General features: G+C 52.6%; 1 protein-coding gene across 2 annotated transcripts in view; it reads left to right on the top strand.

Moving 5' to 3' along the window:
• The window catches only part of HTT (huntingtin), a 173,676-nt gene that overhangs the window by 128,024 nt on the left and 26,742 nt on the right, over positions 1-18,910 (top strand). For both annotated transcript variants that reach the window (XM_062212855.1, XM_062212854.1), the window contains 8 exons: positions 1,219-1,426; positions 5,883-6,024; positions 9,883-10,062; positions 10,181-10,357; positions 10,621-10,697; positions 12,041-12,179; positions 12,877-12,999; positions 17,935-18,148. In XM_062212855.1, the coding sequence (XP_062068839.1) occupies positions 1,219-1,426; positions 5,883-6,024; positions 9,883-10,062; positions 10,181-10,357; positions 10,621-10,697; positions 12,041-12,179; positions 12,877-12,999; positions 17,935-18,148 (1,260 nt within the window). The remainder of the gene's footprint in view (positions 1-1,218; positions 1,427-5,882; positions 6,025-9,882; positions 10,063-10,180; positions 10,358-10,620; positions 10,698-12,040; positions 12,180-12,876; positions 13,000-17,934; positions 18,149-18,910) is intronic.

The raw sequence follows: 18,910 nt of genomic DNA, 5'->3' as shown, positions 1-18,910 counted from the left end.
TTCTCAGTTCCCTTCAACAGGCGAGGATTTTGAGGCCCCAGCTGGTGTACATCCAAGGTCAGCCAGCGGAGACAGAGCTGAGCCTGTCCGTGGGGTCTCAGAGGCTGTGTGAGCAGTCTCCTGGAACACGGCCTGAGTAGACCATCCTGTGGCCTGGCTGTCAGGCTCCTCCCAGCCAGCATCAGCCCCTCACGTGTGTCTGTTAGTCCCACAAGGGAGGCATGCAGCATTGGGGCCCCAGAGGATGGGGTAGTGTTGGCTGGGCTGCCGGGCCAGGCTGACCAAAAGCACAGAGAAACGTTAGGAACTCACAGGGCCAGCGCCTGGCAAGCCCCAGGGCCGCTGAGGGTATTTGTCTGTTGGCTTCTTCCTTTGTCTAGGGCTGTAGGTTTGACAGCTCGTGGAATTGTCAGGAGTGTTGTCTTTGCACCTGTTTTGGGGCCCTTTCCCATCTGGGGTATGCGGAAATTTCAGTCAGAAGTAAGATCCTGCCTGCAGCGGTAGAGTAGGGGAGAAGAGCCGGTGGCCAGTGGAGCTGTGCCCTTTGCCTGCACGCTGTGTCTCGCTGCTCCTCCTGCTGTGCTTTGCACTGTGTGCAGGGTTAGTCCCTGGCACAGGCCAGCCCTCAGGAAGCCAGCCACGGTGAGGAGAGAGACAGGCATGCTGAGCTGGGCTGGGTTTCTGTAAATGAGATCATTCATTCCCAGAGGGAACGTCTTCCAGCCCTGAAAAGGGTGTTGGGGAGAGACCTGTGGGCAGTGTGCAGTGTGAGTCACTGACCGTGCAGCCCAACTCCCAGGATGCTCCATGGCCCCAGCGTGTGTCATGTTTGCTCATGGGGCCTCTTCCGTTTTCTGTTCCTCAGTCTCAGCAACCCAGGGGTAGATCACTGCTCCCCGCTGTGGCCTGCGTGATCGGGGTGCTGGGGGTTGCCTGCCTCCTACTTGGGGAGCCGTGTCCACATTTATTTGGAGCCCCCTGGGGAAGCCGGCAGTGCCAGCCGGTGGCGGGGAAGATGGTGGGAGAGTTGACTTTTTTGGCTGGTCCGTTAAGTGAGCAGGTTATCTGTTCCTGCTCCCAGCTGCCGAGTGCTGTGATACGTAATGTGGGAAGGGGCTGCCTTTGCTGCCCAGTGTCAGATCTTACAGCTGCATGGTGTTGGACCAAGAGGAGCAGTGAAAACACATCCCCACAGTGAGTTTCTTTGCTTGGTTCTAGGAATGTTCCGGAGAATCACAGCAGCTGCCACGAGACTCTTCACGAGTGACAGCTGCGAGGGCAGCTTCTACACCCTGGAGAGCCTGAACGCACGGGTGCGCTGCATGGTCCCCACGCACCCAGCCCTGGTGCTGCTCTGGTGTCAGATCCTGCTGCTTGTCAACCACACTGACCACCGCTGGTGGGCAGAGGTGCAGCAAACGCCCAGGTAGGGGCCTGGCTGCCCACCCTGGGTGCCGTCCGGGGGTGAGATGCTGAGTGGCTTGCGGCTTGGCTGCTATTAGGGCATTTTCATTTCCCACTTTTTGTGAGGTTTTGTAAGATCTGCTGCGTATTAATCTTTCTTTCATGTATTGTAGAGGGAAAAATGTGCTCCAAGAGGCATTCAAAATAGCAGCTGCCTCTCAAATGTGATTTTCTTTGACAAGTTCTTTGGCACCATTCCATCTTGTGGGTTCTGCTTGTCAGGGTGTATGCCTCCTGCTCAGTTCTGGTGCCTAAATGGGCTCCACAACCAGACATGTTGCAATGCCGTAACTTCATTGTGAGTTAAATGTGGTTCTCATTATTCTGATGAATTAATTATTTAGCAAACTTCAAAACTACTTGGAAATACCTTATTGTTTATTTTTATTTTTAATATTTAAAAAGACTCCCTGAGTCTTGCAGACGGCCAGCTGTTTGCAGAAAGTTTCCAGGTCTCAGCCTGGGTTTCAGGTGCTCCCTTGCTTCGATGTCCACATGTGTGGAAGGAAGCCCCATGGCCTGCAGCTCGGGCCTCACTGCAGTGTCTCCAGAAGGCTCATGAGCTCCATGGGGAAAGAGAGCGTGAGTGTTGGCAGCTCTCCTGCCCCGTGTGAGAGGCTGGGGGCTCCCACTCGCGCTGGTCCGTGGCCCTCTGGCTGGAAGGTCCACTGTTAGAAAGCCCTGAGCAACCTACTGTGTGCTCCATGTGGTGGAGTCTGCAAAGGAAGAGGAAGGCTGCCGCCGGCCCCAGAGCGTGCGGCCGTGGGGCTGGAGGAGCGGCCTGTGGCAGCCCTGGCGCTGCACACAGGACATCGAAGGCCTGTGTCGGGATTGAGGACTGTAGGAGCCAGGAGACAGAAGGTCGTCAGTCAACCAGAGAGTGGTTAAGATGCACTTCAGGAGCGACACTCCTGGTGGTGCCAATGTTGCCAGTGCATGGAGCATACTGTGAGCACCAGGGGTGCCTCAGAGCCATGCGGGAGCCTGTGGACCATCCCAGCCCTGTCCTCGACTCCACTCTGGGCCTGATGACTTGGCCCTGAATGCTTGGTTTTTGTTTTAAGATTTATTTCTATATTTTCAAGGTGAAGAGACAGATCTTCTGTCAGCTCGTTCACTCCCCAGATGATCGCAACAGCCAGGGCTGGGCCAGGACAAAGCCAGGATCCAGGAACTCCATCCTGGTCTCCCATGTGGGTCGCAGGGGCCCACATATGTGGGCAGCCATCTCTGGTCTTGTCAGAAGCGTTATCAGGAAGCTGAATCAGTGGGAAAGCCTGGACTAGACCTGGAGCTCTGATGTGGGATGCTGGCTTCGCAAGCAGCGGCTTAACCTGCCAGCCCCTGAGCACTTGTGTTCCAACCGGCTCTTCATAGGAGTCCGGGGCACTCCGAAAGTTGAGTTGTGCTGGGCAAAATGTAGAGGGTAGGGCCTGCATTCACCGTTGAGGACAGGGGCTTGGGGGCAGTGGAAGGACACTGGGGAGGTGTCCCCAACCCCAGCCAGTACCTGAGGCAGCGATGCTAAACGCCACTTCCCCTCCTCTCCCAACTGGCCCCTGTTGGTGGTGGTGGGTGGTGAGGACTGACCTCACTCCTCACTGTGATAGTGGGAGGCAGTCCTCCCAGAAATGTCACTGTCACAAAGACAAAGACTTGTTTCAGTAGATGAAAAGAAACGTGTGAGGAAGAAATAAATGCATGTGTACTATCCTTGGTTATGTTTTTTTTTTTTTTTAAGATTTATTTATTTATTTGAAAGAGTTACAGAGAGGTAGAGGCAGAAAGAGAGAGAGGTCTTCCATTTGCTGGTTCACTCCCCAGATGGCCACAATAGCCAGAGCTGAGCCAAGCAGGAGCCAGGAGCTTCTTCCGGGTCTCCCACGTGGGTGCAGGGGCGCAAGCACTTGGGCCATCTTCTACTGCTTTCCCAGGCCATAGCAGAGAGCTGGGTCAGAAGTGGAGCAGCTGGGTCTTGAACTAACACCTATGTGGGATGCCAGCACCGTACGCCACAGTGCCGGCCCCGACTATACAGTTCTTAAGAGGAGATGAGCTACAGGGGAAATGGAGTTACAGGAAAAGTGGTGAATGATGGCCCAGGTGACAGAGCCAAGCTTACAGATAAAAGGAGCATCTGGAGTTGGCAAGAGTTGGTCGGTTCTGGGTCGTAGACATTTGTTGTTCTGCATTGCTAAATTTTTAGAGTTGAATTTACAGTTTGTTGTTTTCTCTTTGGGTATGAATAAAGATGGGACATCTGTCATTTCCTGATCTTAGCTCCGTCTAGCTTCCTCATGGGAACCTTCCTGGCTAGTCTTGGTTCGGGTTAAGTCTCAGTACCTATTCTCACCAACCTTTCCTCCTCCTCTGTGGTGAGTGGCAAGGCTATAATTAGTTCCTGTATCCTTTTTGTAATTCTTTAGGATTTTCTGTGTGTGCGAGCACAGGATCCCTGAGTACAGACTTCTCTGCCTTCTTTCCCTTCTGTGTGGTTCTTGTGTGTTTTCTCTGCCTGTGTAGAGTGGGTCCTGTGGTGCCAGGCTAGCTCCTGTGCGTGCGTTTCTGTTGGGATCCAGAGAGGGGCTCTTCCTGCTTGCTTAGGGTGGTGGGGGGAGAGGACTTCTCCACCCGAAAGTGCGTAAGACAGCCTGCAGAGATGTCACGCTGTGTTACCTGCAGACCTTCCCCTCACTGTTTTAAACCAGTGACTACAAAAGCTGATTCAGTCACTGTACTCGAAGGCTTAAAAGAACCTGAACTGCCTCGAGAGCTGGTCTGCGACAGTGGCCAGAGTTCCCCTTTCGCTGCACAGACCCCGTTCCCTGTTCTGAGCGCCGTGGACCCTGCTGTCCCCACGTGGCTGCTGCCTCCTCCGAGTTCTCCGCTGACTTGGGCTCACGGCTGTCTCAGGGATGTGCCTGCTTGTTCTGGGCAGTGTCAGAAACCTTTGAATAGCAGAGATGCTTCAAGTAGACAATACGTTTAAAAGAACTAAGCCCAGAGTGAGTAGGGTCTGGAATTGGGCAGCTGCACGTGGCTGGCAGCGGGGCAGCGTCTCTTGACCCCTCACTGACCTTTTGTACTGGCCACTCTGCTGTCCTGAAATAAAACTAATGAGTCAGTGGCTTTCACACCCATCTATGCTTGAGTCTCATAAAGACAAATTTAATAAAGGTAGCATAAAAGTAGTTACGCTGAAGTCGCTGTTCAGTGTGAGTGCTGGGTAGAGGCCTAGCATTTGTAGGGTGCCCCAGCACAGTATGTTTCCAGAATAATGCAGGTGCATCACTGGAGGTATGAGCTAGAAAACAGAGCCACTGTCCTTTTGCTGGTAGGCCTGGCAGCTGTGAAGTTGCTGTTAGGGACGTCCCTCCTGCTTCCCTCTCTGTCCTGCTCCCTTTGCCAGACCAGGCATACCTCAGAATATTGCTGGCCTGATGTGACCTTGCTCCATTACCCTTGCCTGGCAGAAGATGGCACAGGCTCTTGTTGCCATGCAGGGTGCTACCCCAGACATCCCGGGGTCAGAGGGAGCAGTGTGTGGGTGTTGGGCTCGAATCCGGAGTCTCACAGGTAGGATCCCCACCTTCTGGAAAAGGTCAGAGATGAGCATTTGGCTCGCAGTCAGGACGCTGCCTGTCTCAGTCCTGGCCCCGCTCCCGCTGCAGCTTCCTGCTGAGGGGCACCTGGGAGGCAGCAGCGGAGTCCCTGCCACCCGCCAGAGGCCAGGATCCAGGTCCTGGTTCCCAGCTGTGGCCTCAGTCACTGTGGTGCTTGGGGAGTGAACTAGAAGATGGAAGACAATTTCTCTCTCCAACAAATAAGTAGATCAGTAAATGAAAATGCTTTTAAACAGAGCTTCCACACCAACACGCTGTGTGGGCCTGGTTACAGTGATGGCGTTTTGCAGGAAGATGAATGGTAAAATGTCAAAACCTACAAGTTTTCTTTTCTGCTCTCTTGACAACTGTCATGGTAGATGGAGACTTTCTTGTTTATTTATTGAAAGATGAGAGGGTGGGAAGGAGAGAGGGAGAGGGAGAGGGGAGAGGCAAAGAGAGATCCCACCTGCTGGTTCACTGCCCCTGGCACACAGGGACACACCAAAGCCAGGAACCAGGAACTCAGTCCAGGTCCTTCGTGTGGTCAACAGGGACCTCACTACACAAAGTGCCACCTGTTGTCTCCCAGTATGCATATTAGTAGCAGGACATGGGGACTGGGCGAGGAGCCTGGACTCTACGCAGGTACTTTGGTGTGGGATCCTGGTGGACCAACCAGTGTCTTAACCACTGGGCCACGTAGCCACCCCTGAGGTCTTAGAGCTGGGATTAAACATAACTCCCTGATGAGCTTTGTGTGTGAGGCCACTGCTGTGCCAGATACAACGTCAGCGCATCTCTTGTTCCTTTCAGGAGACACAGTCTGTCCAGCACGAAGTTGCTTAGTCCACAGATGCCTGGAGAGGAGGAGGATTCCACCGTGGCAGCCAGACTTGGAATGTGCAATAGAGAAATAGTTCGAAGAGGGGCCCTCATTCTCTTCTGTGATTATGTTGTAAGTGTGAAAAGGCCTGTGAGGGGAGCAGGGTCGGGGGCACTGGAAAGCACTGTGTGTTGATGATGCTCATGTGGACCCTCAGGAGCCCCCATCCTGCTGGCTCCATCCAAACCAGACCGCTGGCACTTGTTGAGTCCCGCCCTGCCACATCGTCCAGGGGAGCCTTGCCTTCCAGCGCCTGCATCCAGGCTCCCACTCCTGCAGACAATCACGAGCTACTCTGGGCCGTACATCCGGCTGGACTTTGTGTTAAGTGCAGAGAAGCAATAGAATAACAAGTAATTTTTTTTTTTTTTTTTTGGACAGAGTGGACAGAGAGAGACAGAGAGAAAGGTCTTCCTTTTACCGTTGGTTCACCCTCCAATGACTGCTGCGGCCGGTGCGCTGTAGCCAGCGCACCGCACTGATCTGAAGCCAGGAGCCAGGTGCTTCCTCCTGGTCTCCCATGTGGGTGCAGGGCCCAAGGATCTGGGCCATCCTCCACTGCCTTCCTGGGCCACAGCAGAGAGCTGGACAGGAAGAGGGGCAACCAGGACAGAATCCAGCACCCCGACTAGGACTAGAACCCAGTGTGCCGGCACCGCAGGTGGAGGATTAGCCTATTGAGCCGCGGCACCAGCCACAAGTAATCTTAAAGACAAGCTGAGTGCATTGACCATTGTAAGGTTCTGATTTTTAAGTTTATTTAAAAATTAATATTTAAATTATTTGAATAGCTTTAAGATTTATTTATTTATTTATTTGAAAGACAGAATTACAGAGAGAGAGGTCTTCTGTTGACTGGTTCATTCCCCAGATGACTGCAGTGGCTGGGGCTGGAAAGGCGGAAGCCAGGAGCTTCTTCCAGGTCTCCCATGTGGGTGCAGGGGCCCAAGGACCTGGGCCATCTTCTGCTGCTTTCCTAGGCATGTTAGCAGGGAGCTGGATTGGAAGTGGAGCAGCCGGGACTCGAACTGGCACTCATTGGTTACAGGCAGTGAACTAACCTGCTGTGCCACAATGCTGGCTCCATTGAATACCAGTTTATAACCATAAAACTAGTATAATATGTTTACCATGGATAATTTACAAAAACCAAATCAGTAAACACACACACACACAATCTGCAATCATAATACTCAAAGGTTACCAGCCGTTACATTTTGGTCTCGACTTAGTATTTTTCCCATACCCATGTGATAATGTGTACATTTTTTTTTTACTGTGAGCTAAGTATCTTATATACATTGTTGCAATGTGAGACAGTGTTAAATATTCTGAATCAGAAGAGGAAGTAGACTTCTTCAAAATAGATGTTATACTGAACTTTTTGTGGTAATAGCAATTTATTTTTTTTAAGATTTATTTATTTATTTGGCAAAAGCCAGAATTTTAGAGAAAGAGATCTTCTAACCACTATTTCACTTCCCAAATGGCCGTAACAGCCAGAGCTGGGTCAGTCTGAAGCCCATCTAGAAGCCCTAGAAGCTTCATCTGAGTCTCCCACATGAGTGTGGGGGCCCGAGTACTTAGGCCACCTTCCACTCTTTTCCCAGGTGCATTAGTAGGGAGCTGGATTGAAAATGGAGCAGCTGGGACATGAACCGGTGCTCTTTTGGGATAGTGGCATCATAGACAGTGGCTTTACCTGCTACATCATGATTCCAGGCCTGGTAGCAATTTATTAATATTCATTTTTTGCTTCACATTTTTGATGTTGGAACTTTTTCTGTTTGTTCCATTTTTAAGAAGTAATACATAAAGTTTTTTGTAGAAACAGAAGCAGAGGGACCGGGCTGTGGCGTAGCAGGTGAAGCCTGCACCTGTAGTGCCGGCATCCCATATGGGACTTGATTCCTGGCTGCTCCACTTCCAATCCAGCTCTCTGCTATGGCCTGGGAAAGCAGTGGAAGATGGCCCAAGTGCTTGGGCCCCTGCACCCATGTGGGAGACCGGAAGAAGCTCCTGGCTCCTAGCTTCAGATCAGCCCATCTCTGGCTTTGTGGCCATTTGGGGAGTGAACCAGTGGATGGAAAACCTCTCTCCCTCTCCCTCCCTCCCTCCCTCCCTTCCTCTCTCTCTCTCCCTCCCTCCCTCTGCCTCTGCCTCTCTCTAACTGCCTTTCAAATCAATAAATAAATCTTTTTAAAAAAATGGAAGCACAAGATAATTAATTTTATAGATTAGTACTGTCAAGTAATACAAATGAGAAATATTAATTATTAACCAGGTGTCAAGGAACTGATGTTTTTTTTATTATTTATTTTTTTGACAGGCAGAGTTAGACAGTGAGAGAGAGACAGAGAGAAAGGTCTTCCTTTTCCGTTGGTTCACCCCCAAAGTGGCCTCTACGGCCAGTGCTTTGTGGCCAGCATGCTATGCCAATCCGAAGCCAGGAGCCAGGTGCTTCTCCTGGTCTTCCATGTGGGTGCAGGGCCCAAGGACCTGGGCCATCCTCCACTGCCTTCCTGGGCCACAGCAGAGAGCTGGAATGGAAGAGGAGCAACCGGGACAGAATCTGGCACCTCAACCAGGACTAGAACCTGGGGTGCTGGCGCTGCAGGTGGAGGATTAGCCTAGTGAGCTGCAACGCCAGCCAGAACTGATTATTTTTATAGTTTCTCTTAGAAGGATTATGAATCAAGATGAGGAGGCCATATGTGTGTTCTTTCCTTTAAAGGTTTATTTATTTATTTGAGAGTCAGAGTTACAGAGAGACAGAGAGCTCTTCCACCCGCTGGTTCACTACCCAGATGCTGCATTAGCCGGAGCTGGGCCAATCCGAAGCCAGGGGCCAGGAGCTTCTTCTAGGTCTCCTATGCGGGTGCAGGGGCCCTAGCACTTGGGCCATCTTCTACTGCTTTCCCAGGCCATAGCAGAGAGCTGGATCAGAAGAGGATCAGCCAAGACTCAAACTGGTGTCCATATCGGGTGCCGGCCCTGCAGGCAGAAGCTTAACCCACTGTGCCATATTGCCAACCCCATACATGTGTTTAAAAGAGTATTTCTCATTTCCTTACAATTCTTAGAGGAAATGTGTTCACCTAAAATCCGTGTACTAGACAAGATCTGTTCATTCTGTCAGGACGCACTCTCACAGTGCGTTCCTTCCTCCACTGAAGTTTCCGAGTGGAAGGTAACTGGGGAATTCCCCTTGGGAGGGCCCCTGGAGCCCAGAGGAGAGTAGAAAGTGCCGTGGACGGGAAGTCTTGCTCCCAAGCATTGTGCTCCTGACTGGTGGCTTACCGGGGTGCTGCCGCGCCGCTCACGCCTGTGCTGCCTGTGGGCCACACTGCCCCAGCCCTCCCCGTGGAATAGCGACCACATCTTTTCCTCCTGTCTGTTGGCTGCTCTTGGGGAGCTGGACCTGCCCAGTGGGTCTTGAGTTTGCTTTGTCTCTGCCACGGTGTGTGACTGACAGGAGCGGACTCTGTGAATTGTTGCCTGCCCTCCATTCTTTGTGTTCAACAGTGTGTATTTTCACTCAGGTTTATATTTGGAATTTGTTTTCTCCTGCCCTTCTGCCTTTTCTATGGCATTAGTATCTGTCCCCTTCTTGTCCACTTGAAAATGAGGATGAAAGTGACAGAGAAAGGGAGAGATGGATAGAGATCTTCCATCAGCTGGTTCACTCCCCAAATGGCCATGACGGTCAGATCTGGACCAGGCGGAAGCCAGGAGCCAGGAGCTCTATCTGTATTTCCCACTTGGGTGCAGGGTTCGAAGTGCTTGGGCCATCTTCCATTGGATGAGAAGTGGGGCAGCCGGGATGTGAACCAGCGCTTACATGGGATGCTGACATTGCAGGCAGCCACTTGAGCTGCTGGGCCACAGCCCTGGCCCACAGCACGAATCGTGCGTGGTGTTGTTCCTCAGTGTCAGAACCTCCACGACTCGGAGCACCTGACATGGCTCATCGTGAATCACATCCAGGACCTGATCCTGCTGTCCCACGAGCCTCCCGTGCAGGACTTCATTAGTGCCGTTCACCGGAATTCCGCAGCCAGCGGGCTTTTCATCCAGGCCATCCAGTCTCGCTGTGAGAATCTTTCCACCGTAAGTGTTCCTGCTGTCAACTAGGGTCGGTCTTAAAAAGGGGGCATTGGGATGGTTAAGTGTTAATTCCCAGTCGGCCACATACTCAGCTGCTGCTCCTTTCCCTCTCAAACGTCAGCCAACCACTCTGAAGAGGACTCTCCAGTGCTTGGAAGGGATCCACCTGAGCCAGTCGGGGGCTGTGCTCACGCTGTACGTGGACAGGCTTCTGTGCACCCCGTTCCGGGTGCTGGCGCGCATGGTTGACACCCTGGCCTGTCGCCGGGTGGAAATGCTTTTGGCTGCAAGTGTACAGGTACTGAAAACACTGGTGATGCTCTGCTGACGAGTTAGCAGGGCGAGCGAGACGGGTGGCTGGGCTTTCTCCTCAGGCTCCTGTCCTCATAGGACCGCTGCAGCGAAACGGGGCACGCGTGTGTCTGATCTCTTGCTTGTTCTGTTTTCCTAGTTGCTCTTGCTGTAGTCAAGTCAACACACCGTTTATCTTTCTGTGAGGAGTGTGGGGTTCCTCTGGCTCCTGTGTGTTACAAACCCACTGATGTGTCCTTGTCTGTTCAGAGCAGCGTGGCCCAGTTGCCGGTGGAAGAACTGACCAGGATCCAGGAATACCTGCAGAGCAGTGGGCTCGCACAGAGGTAAGGGGGGCGCACAGGTGGTGCTGGCGTCAGGTAGCCCAGGATATAAAGATCCTTTGGGCACAGGTTGCCGCAGCGGGCGGGCGGTGTGCTCCCCAGAAGGGCTCCTGGCAGATGGGGGCCGTAGAGCCTCGTCCCACCTTGCAGTGCTGGGGAGTCTCTCACTCGGATGTGTTTGCACTCCTGTTGGCTGTTTGAGGTAGGGGATGGCAGTGCTGAGACAGTGCCCAGTTCTTGGCGTGTGAGAGTTGTATCTATGTCTGGTTAAAATTTTCTCTTGTCGTAGCTAGGTACCTAGCTCATTTTGTTTGCAAAGCCTTAAAAACCTTTATCAGAAATGCTTAAATCTCTGCTGTATTCCTGTGTCCATGGCTGCAAAATTAGTTAAGAGAAGCTTTTGCGTTTTTTCCTCCAAGGGCTGGGGAGCGCGTGTGTGCGAGGGAAGGTGGTTACTCTGCTGTGATTTCAGTCTTGACTTGGGCACAGTTTGGGGCAGTCCATAGTTGGAATGATTTCCCAGTTTGTAGGGCCAGATTATGTTGTAATCTGGATTATGACGCGGCCACTAACAGATGGTAGAAGATCAGAGTGACCCTAGACCGTCGTCAGTCCAGAAGACGATGATCATGAAAGATCATAGATCTCTTGTATTGGATGGGGTGATTCTTTCCTTTTATAAAATGGCCCTAAACTGGTGTAAATTATATCTTACTGGGAAATTAGTTATTGATCTTAGTAAGGCATACAACGTGGGTTTTACAACATGGCTTGCTTGAATATTGATGAGAAAATAACTCTGAAGATAAGTAAGTTTTTTTTAATATTTTTTATTTTATTTTTTAATATTTTTATTTTTTTTTTTTTTTTTATTTTTGACAGGCAGAGTGGACAGTGAGAGAGACAGAGAGAAAGGTCTTCCTTTTGCCGTTGGTTCACTCTCCAATGGCCACCGCGGCCAGCGTGCTGCGGCCGGCGCACCGCGCTGATCCAAAGCCAGGAGCCAGGTGCTTCTCCTGGTCTCCCATGGGGTGCAGGGCCCAAGCACTTGGGCCATCCTCCACTGCACTCCCTGGCCACAGCAGAGAGCTGGCCTGGAAGAGGGGCAACCGGGACAGGATCGGTGCCCCGACCGGGACTAGAACCCGGTGTGCCGGTGCCGCAAGGCGGAGGATTAGCCTAGTGAGCCGCGGCGCCGGCCCGATAAGTAAGTTTTAAACAAGTTGCATCTAGCTTTAAGAATCCACTAATGTTTCTTCCTTATATTTCTAGAATCCTGGTTTGCAGAGTTGAAACTAAGCCAGAAAACGTAAACTTTGCCATATCTCATTTGTGTTTGATTTTAGACACCAAAGGCTCTACTCCCTGCTGGACAGGTTCCGTCTCTCCACAGCACAGGACTCTCTCAGCCCCTTGCCCCCGGTCACTTCCCACCCCCTGGATGGCGATGGACACATGGCCCTGGAAGCAGTGAGTCCAGACAAAGTAAGTGTCCGGCACATCTGTGTCTAAGTGGGGGCCGCACACGGAGGTGCCGGCCGTGGCACTGCAGACTGCCCTTGGGCGTGCCGATGCTCAGCCCAGGACGTTGGCAGCTCTGGCTGGGGTGTGGCCTGGAGACACCCGGGCCGTGAGGGTCTCGTAGAGTGTGTGGAGTCAGCTGCACAGGCTGCGCCAGCCTCCCTCACCCTGCACCTTCTGCCTCCTGGGTGACGACACCACTGCCCACAGCCCTGCCCTTTGACCTTCCCTTCCCTGCTCACAGCTTAGGCGGGGCAGGGGTTGGGGTGGACACAGGCCTTGGAGAGAGTCCTTGGATTTCCAACACCAACAGCCCAGGGATAGGGAAGCAAAGGTTCCGTCCTGTGTTCCCAGCTTTCCTTGGTAAATGCCAAGGGCGAGATGAGCAGAGCACACACCCAGGGGGGTGGCAGAGGCTTATCCGTGAGAGGCAGGAGGGGCTGCCAACCCCAGTGCTCAGCAGAGTTGCAGGAACTACTGGAGTTCCTTAGGTAGAGGGAACAAGGAGTGGGCGCCCCGTGTTAACAGCAAGTCCAAAAGAAAGCCCTGTGGCTTGGTGTTCTGGAGCCCTGGGCGGCCAGCAAAGGCTGCTGCAAGCCCAGTCACTGTGCAGAAGAGAAACCCGTCACATTCCCTTTCTCCACGTTTTCCTCCCTCCTAGGACTGGTACATCCGACTCGTCAAATCCCAGTGTTGGACCAGGTCAGATTCTGCATTGCTGGAAGGTGCCGAGTTGTTGAATCGGGTCCCTGCGGAGGACATGGACGCCCTCATGATGGACCCGGTGAGACAGCAGTGGGCACAGGAGCTTCTACCCGGGGAGGGAGGGCAGAGCCCTGGCTCCACATGGGGGGGAGGGGGTAAGGGCCCGGCTTCCACATGGGGGGGGGAGGGGGCAAAGGGCCCAGCTTCCACATGGTGGGGGGAGGGGGTAAAGGGCCCAGCTTCCACAAGGGGGGGGGAGGTAAAGGGCCCAGCTTCCACATGGCGGGGGGAGGGGTGGTAAAGGGCTCCAGCTTGCTCCCACTCTGTATTTCATCATCATGTGATGTCTTTATAAGCAGCACATGGGGGACTGTGATCGAGGGGCCTCTGATCCGGAAAGGGCCGGGATATCTTTTTAGCCACAGTAGAATCCGTACATGTAAAGCAGATGTGGGTGGCCCTAGATTAGTCAGTCTTTTTTAAAGATTGATTTATTTATTTGAAAGGCAGAGTTGCTGAGCGGCAGAGGCAGAGAGAAAGTCCTCCATTCTCTGGTTCACTCCCCAGATGGCTACAATAGCCGGAGCTGGGCTGATCCAGTCAGGAGCCAGCAGCTCCTTCCAGATCTCCCACGCACATTAGGCGGGAGCTGGATTGGAAGTGGAGCAGCTGGGACTTGAACCAGTGCCTTTATGGGATGGGGGCACTGCAGGCAGCTGTTGTACCTGCTGCACCACCGCGCTGGCCCCTACAGTGCGTTCTAGGTGTTCTCGTGGTAAGGAAGCAGGAACTGCGTCGGGGCTGTAGTGCTTGATCTAAATGCTGCTCTGCAAGTGGACCTTTGCTATGGAAGTGGGGCGTCCGTTCCCCCTCCTCTGCCTCCCCCCCCATCACGGTTCCTGCCTCTCCTGTTCCCCACTAGATGGGATGAGGTTCTCTTCCAGGTTCCCTACCCCCACCCCTAGATACGGGAGGTTCTTCTTCCCCTCTCCCCAGACATCAAATGGCCTGGCAACACGTGGTTTCCTCATCCTGGGCTCCCTGGGAAGGTCCTGCAAGGAGTGAGGCCCCCCTCTTGTCAGCTGTTCGGCTGCAGCCTTAGCAGAGTTCCTTCTCAGGCCAGCTGACTGGGTGCTGCAGCCCTGCCTTGACGGGTACTACTTGGGAGTGAAGAACGTGGGGATGCAGGGGAAGGGCCTTTGTTACTGGAACGGGGGTGCCTGGAAGAGCCCCTGGAGGGAGGAAGGCTGGGTGAGCCAGGACACACAGAGAGGGAGAATGTCTTCCATCTGCTGGTTCACTCCCCGAGTGGCCGCAGTGACTGGAGCTGGGCTGATCTGAAGCCAGGAGTTTCCTCGGCGTCTCCTATGTGGCTGCAGGGACCCAAGTACCTGGGCCATCTTCTGCTGCCCTCCCAGGTGCATTAGCAGAGAGCTGGATCAGAAGTGGAGTAGCCAGCGCTCGAGCCAGCACCCACTGGGATGCTGGCGCCACAGGTGGTGGCTTTACCTGCTGCACCATAGCACCAGCCCCGAGAACTGCTTTGTAAGAGGAAGCCCCACGTGACCTGGAGATCTACTGGGCCCACCCAATGCCCACTCTTGATCCATCAGCCAGAAATGTCCACCTTTGAACCATTAACACAAGACCTTGGGGATCAAGGCTGTAACACCTGGGCCTCTGGGGTACACCCAGTTCTCCAGACCGTAGCCGGGAACACAGAGCGTGTGGCCAGGTGTTCATTGTTGACTGGTTTAAGAGAGGAGCCACGTGGGAAAAGCAGGGGACTCAGCCACAGTCAATCTGTAAAATTCAGTTCATATTAAGACCCTTGCAGTGAAAACTGATTTACTGAATGATAAATTTCCTTAGTGACCAATTTAGCCACTAATTGAGCTTTTAACAGCTTTAAAGGTTAAATAGTGGACACTGATGATGAAATGTACTTTTCTGGCCGGCGCCGTGGCTCAACAGGCTAATCCTCCGCCTTGCGGCGCCGGCACACCGTGTTCTAGTCCCGGTCGGGGCACCGATCCTGTCCCGGTTGCCCCTCTTCCAGGCCAGCTCTCTGCTGTGGCCAGGGAGTGCAGTGGAGGATGGCCCAAGTGCTTGGGCCCTGCACCCCATGGGAGACCAGGAGAAGCACCTGGCTCCTGCCATCGGAACAGCGTGGTGCGCCGGCCGCAGCACGCCTTCCGCAGCGGCCATTGGAGGGTGAACCAACGGCAAAAAGGAAGACCTTTCTCTCTGTCTCCCTCTACTGTCCACTCTGCCTGTCAAAAAAAAAAAAGAAAGAAAAGAAAAGAAAAAAAAAAGAAATGTACTTTTCTGAATATTAAACTCAGATTGAAACTGTATTTGAAAAATCAGTGACCAAGAAATTTTAAATGACTTTAAAAAAAAGGGAAAGAAAAAGGCAAAATACAGTACAGATTGTCATAAGAAATGCTCTTTTTCGGGGCCGGCGTTGTGGCACAGTGGGTTAATGCCCTGCCCTGAGGCTCTGGCATCCCATATGGGTGCCGGTTCCAGTCCCAGCTGCTCCACTTCCTAACCTGCTCTCTGCTGTGGCCTGGGAAGGCGGTAAAAAATGGCCCAAGTCCTTGGGCCCCTGCTCCCATGTAGCATACCTGGAAAAAGCTCCTGGCTCCTGGCTTCAGATCGGCACAGCTCCTGCCATTGCGGCCAATTAGGGAGTGAACCAGCAGATGGAAGACCTCTCTCTCTCTCTCTCTCTCTCTCTCTCTCTGCCTCTCCTCACTCTCTGTAGCTCTGACTTTCAAATAAATAACTAAGTCTTTTTTAAAAAAATGCTCTTTTTCTAATCAAAATTGTTGCATTTATATGCTATTTAAGTTATATTGCTTTTGAACATTTTTTTTGGATGACACGTTAGCCTTTTATATTTTTATCAACTATTATACTATAATTTAGTTAATACATAAATTTATTTCTAACATTTAAGAGCATAAAAAAATAAAATAATAGGCCCAGTATTGTGGCACAATGGGTAAAGCCACTGCCGCAACACCAGCATCCCATAGCTGCTCCACTTCTGATACAGCTCCCTGCTAATGTGCCTGGGAAAGCTGTGGTAGATGGCCTGAGTGTTTGGGCTCTTGCCATCCAAGTGAGAGACCGGAAGAAACTCCCGGCTTCAGAACAGCCAGTTCCAGCTGTTGTGGCCACTTGGGAGTGAACCAGCAGATGGGAGACCTTTCTGTCTCTCTGTAAAAAATTCTGCCTTTCAAATAAACAAATCTTTAAAAAGATAAAAATAATTGCTTCAAAATTAAAGTGTCCAACAGACAGAAATAAGGGGATATTTTTAAAAGTTCATGGAAAATGGATTTAAAAGATAAATTTGGGGCAAGCGCTTGGCCTGGTGGCTAAGGTGCTGCTTCAGCTACCTGGATCTTGCTTCAGAATGCCTAGGTTCGGTTCCTGGCTCTAGGCCTTATTCCAGCTTCCTCCTAACGCCCACCCTGGAAGGCAGCACACCACAGCTCCAATATTTGGGTCCTTGCCCCACCCACTTAGGAGGCCCAGCTTGAGTCCCTGGCTCTTAGCTTTAGCCTGGCCCAGTTGTGGCTGTTGGGAGCATTTGGGGGAGTGAACCAGTAGATGGGAACTGTCACTCTCTCTCAAATAAGTAGGAAAAAGTTAAAAATACATAAATGAGGGTGCAGCCCTGTGGTGTAGCAGGTAAGGCCACCTCCTACAGTACCGACATTCCATATGGGTGCTGCTTCCAATCCAGTTCCCTGTTAATGTGCCTGGGAAAGCAGCAGAAGATGGCCCAAGTCCTTGGGTCCCTACACCAGTGTGGAAGACATGGAAGAAGCTCCAGGGTCCTGGCTTCAGATTAGTCCAGCTCCAGCCATTGCAGCCATTTGGAGAGTGAACCAGTGGATAGAAGTCTTTGCCTCTGCCTCTGCCTCTCTGTAACTTTGCTTTTCAAATAAATAAATAAATATTTTAAATAAATAAATAAATATATAAATAAATAAATAATTTTGTTTTGATGTAAAAATTCATTCATATGAGGAAGTCTTCAAAAACTCATGAAAAAAACTATGCTTGGATTTCAAAATTTTTGTGTCTACTTAGACTTATCTTTTAATTCCATTTTTCTACTAACTTTTTAATGATTTATTTATTTATTTGAAAGGTGGAGTTACAGAGGGGGAGAGGGAGAGCTGCAGAGAGGTCCTCCATCCACTGGCTCACTCCCCAAATGGCCACAGTGGCCCGGACTGGGCCAGACTGAAGCCAGGATCCAGGAGCTTTCTCCTGGTCTCCCATGTGGAGGCAGGGGCCCAGGCACTTGTGCCATCCTCTGCGGCTTTCCCAGGTGCATTAACAGGGAACTGGATCAGAAGCAGAGCAGCCAGAACTCAAACCAGCTCCCATACGGGATGCTGGCCCTGTAGGCGGCGGCCTAACCTGCTGACCACAGCACCAGCCCCTCTATGAACTTTCTGAGGTACCCTTGTGTGGTTAATTGAGCATATGGTAAATGGAATTGTTCATATTCAAGAATAGAATGTTTTTGGCCGGCGCCGTGGCTCAACAGGCTAATCCTCTGCCTTGTGGCGCTGGCACACCGTGTTCTAGTCCCGGTCGGGGCACTGATCCTGTCCCGGTTGCCCCTCTTCCAGGCCAGCTCTCTGCTGTGGCCAGGGAGTGCAGTGGAGGATGGCCCAAGTGCTTGGGCCCTGCACCCCATGGGAGACCAGGAGAAGCACCTGGCTCCTGCCATAGGATCAGCGTGGTGTGCCGGCCGCAGCGCGCTACCGCGGCGGCCATTGGAGGGTGAACCAACGGCAAAGGAAGACCTTTCTCTCTGTCTCCCTCTACTGTCCACTCTGCCTGTCAAAAATAAAAAAAAAAGAATAGAATGTTTTTAAAGATAGTCTTTAGGTATACACATTATCCTGTATTGTTTTTTCCTTGCCTTATTAAAAGATTATAATTTTTGTTGTTTGTTTAACCCTTAACGCTCTGATTCTAGGAATTCAACCTGAGCCTGTTAGCTCCATGCTTAAGCCTAGGCCTGCGTGAGATTTCTGGTGGCCAAAAGAGCCCCCTTTTTGAAGCAGCCCGGGCAGTGACCCTGGACCGTGTGAGCAGCATCGTTCAGCAGCTTCCTGCTGTCCACCAGGTCTTCCAGCCCTTCCTGCCTGCAGAGCCCTCAGCCTACTGGAGCAAGCTGAATGATCTGTTTGGTAACGAAAATCAAAACCTCTGTTGGTTGTAGAAGCATTGCAGGGCCAGTGCAGTACTTTACGCCTGGCAAATGTGCAGTCATTGCTGTTGCTCTGACTCTCTGAAAGCATTTACAGAGGTGACTGAGAAACAGCCCTGGGGTTCCTAGCTCCTCCGTGACATGGTTGGTGGCCTAGGCAGGGCCCCGAGCTCTGAGGGGAAGCTTGGGTAGGCCTTGGGGGTGCAGATGGGACCCTGAGCTCTAGGGGAAGCTGGGGTAGGCCTCGGGGGTGCAGGTGGGACCCCGAGCTCTGGGGGAAGCTGGGGTAGGCCTCGGGGGTGTATATGGGGCCCCGAGCTCTGGGGGAAGCTGGGGCAGGCCTTGGGGGTGCAGATGGGACCCTGAGCTCTAGGGGAAGCTGGGGCAGGCCTCGGGGGTGCAGGTGGGACCCCGAGCTCTAGGGGAAGCTGGGGTAGGCCTCGGGGTTGTATATGGGGCCCCGAGCTCTGGGGGAAGCTGGGGCAGGCCTTGGGGGTGCAGGTGGGGCCCCAAGCTCTGGGGGAAGCTGGGGCAGGCCTTGGGGGTGCAGGTGGGGCCCCAAGCTCTGGGGGAAGCTGGGGCAGGCCTTGGGGGTGCAGGTGGGGCCCCAAGCTCTGGGGGAAGCTGGGGCAGGCCTTGGGGGTGCAGATGGGGCCCTGAGCTCTGGGGGAAGCTGGGGCAGGCCTTGGGGGTGCAGATGGGGCCCCGAGCTCTGGGGGAAGCTGGGGCAGGCCTTGGGGGT

The sequence above is a fragment of the Lepus europaeus genome, chromosome 16 (genome assembly GCF_033115175.1).
Source record: "Lepus europaeus isolate LE1 chromosome 16, mLepTim1.pri, whole genome shotgun sequence".
Classification (NCBI taxonomy): domain Eukaryota; kingdom Metazoa; phylum Chordata; class Mammalia; order Lagomorpha; family Leporidae; genus Lepus; species Lepus europaeus.
Note: the sequence above shows the minus strand (reverse complement) of the source record. Positions and strands in the feature narration are given on the sequence as shown.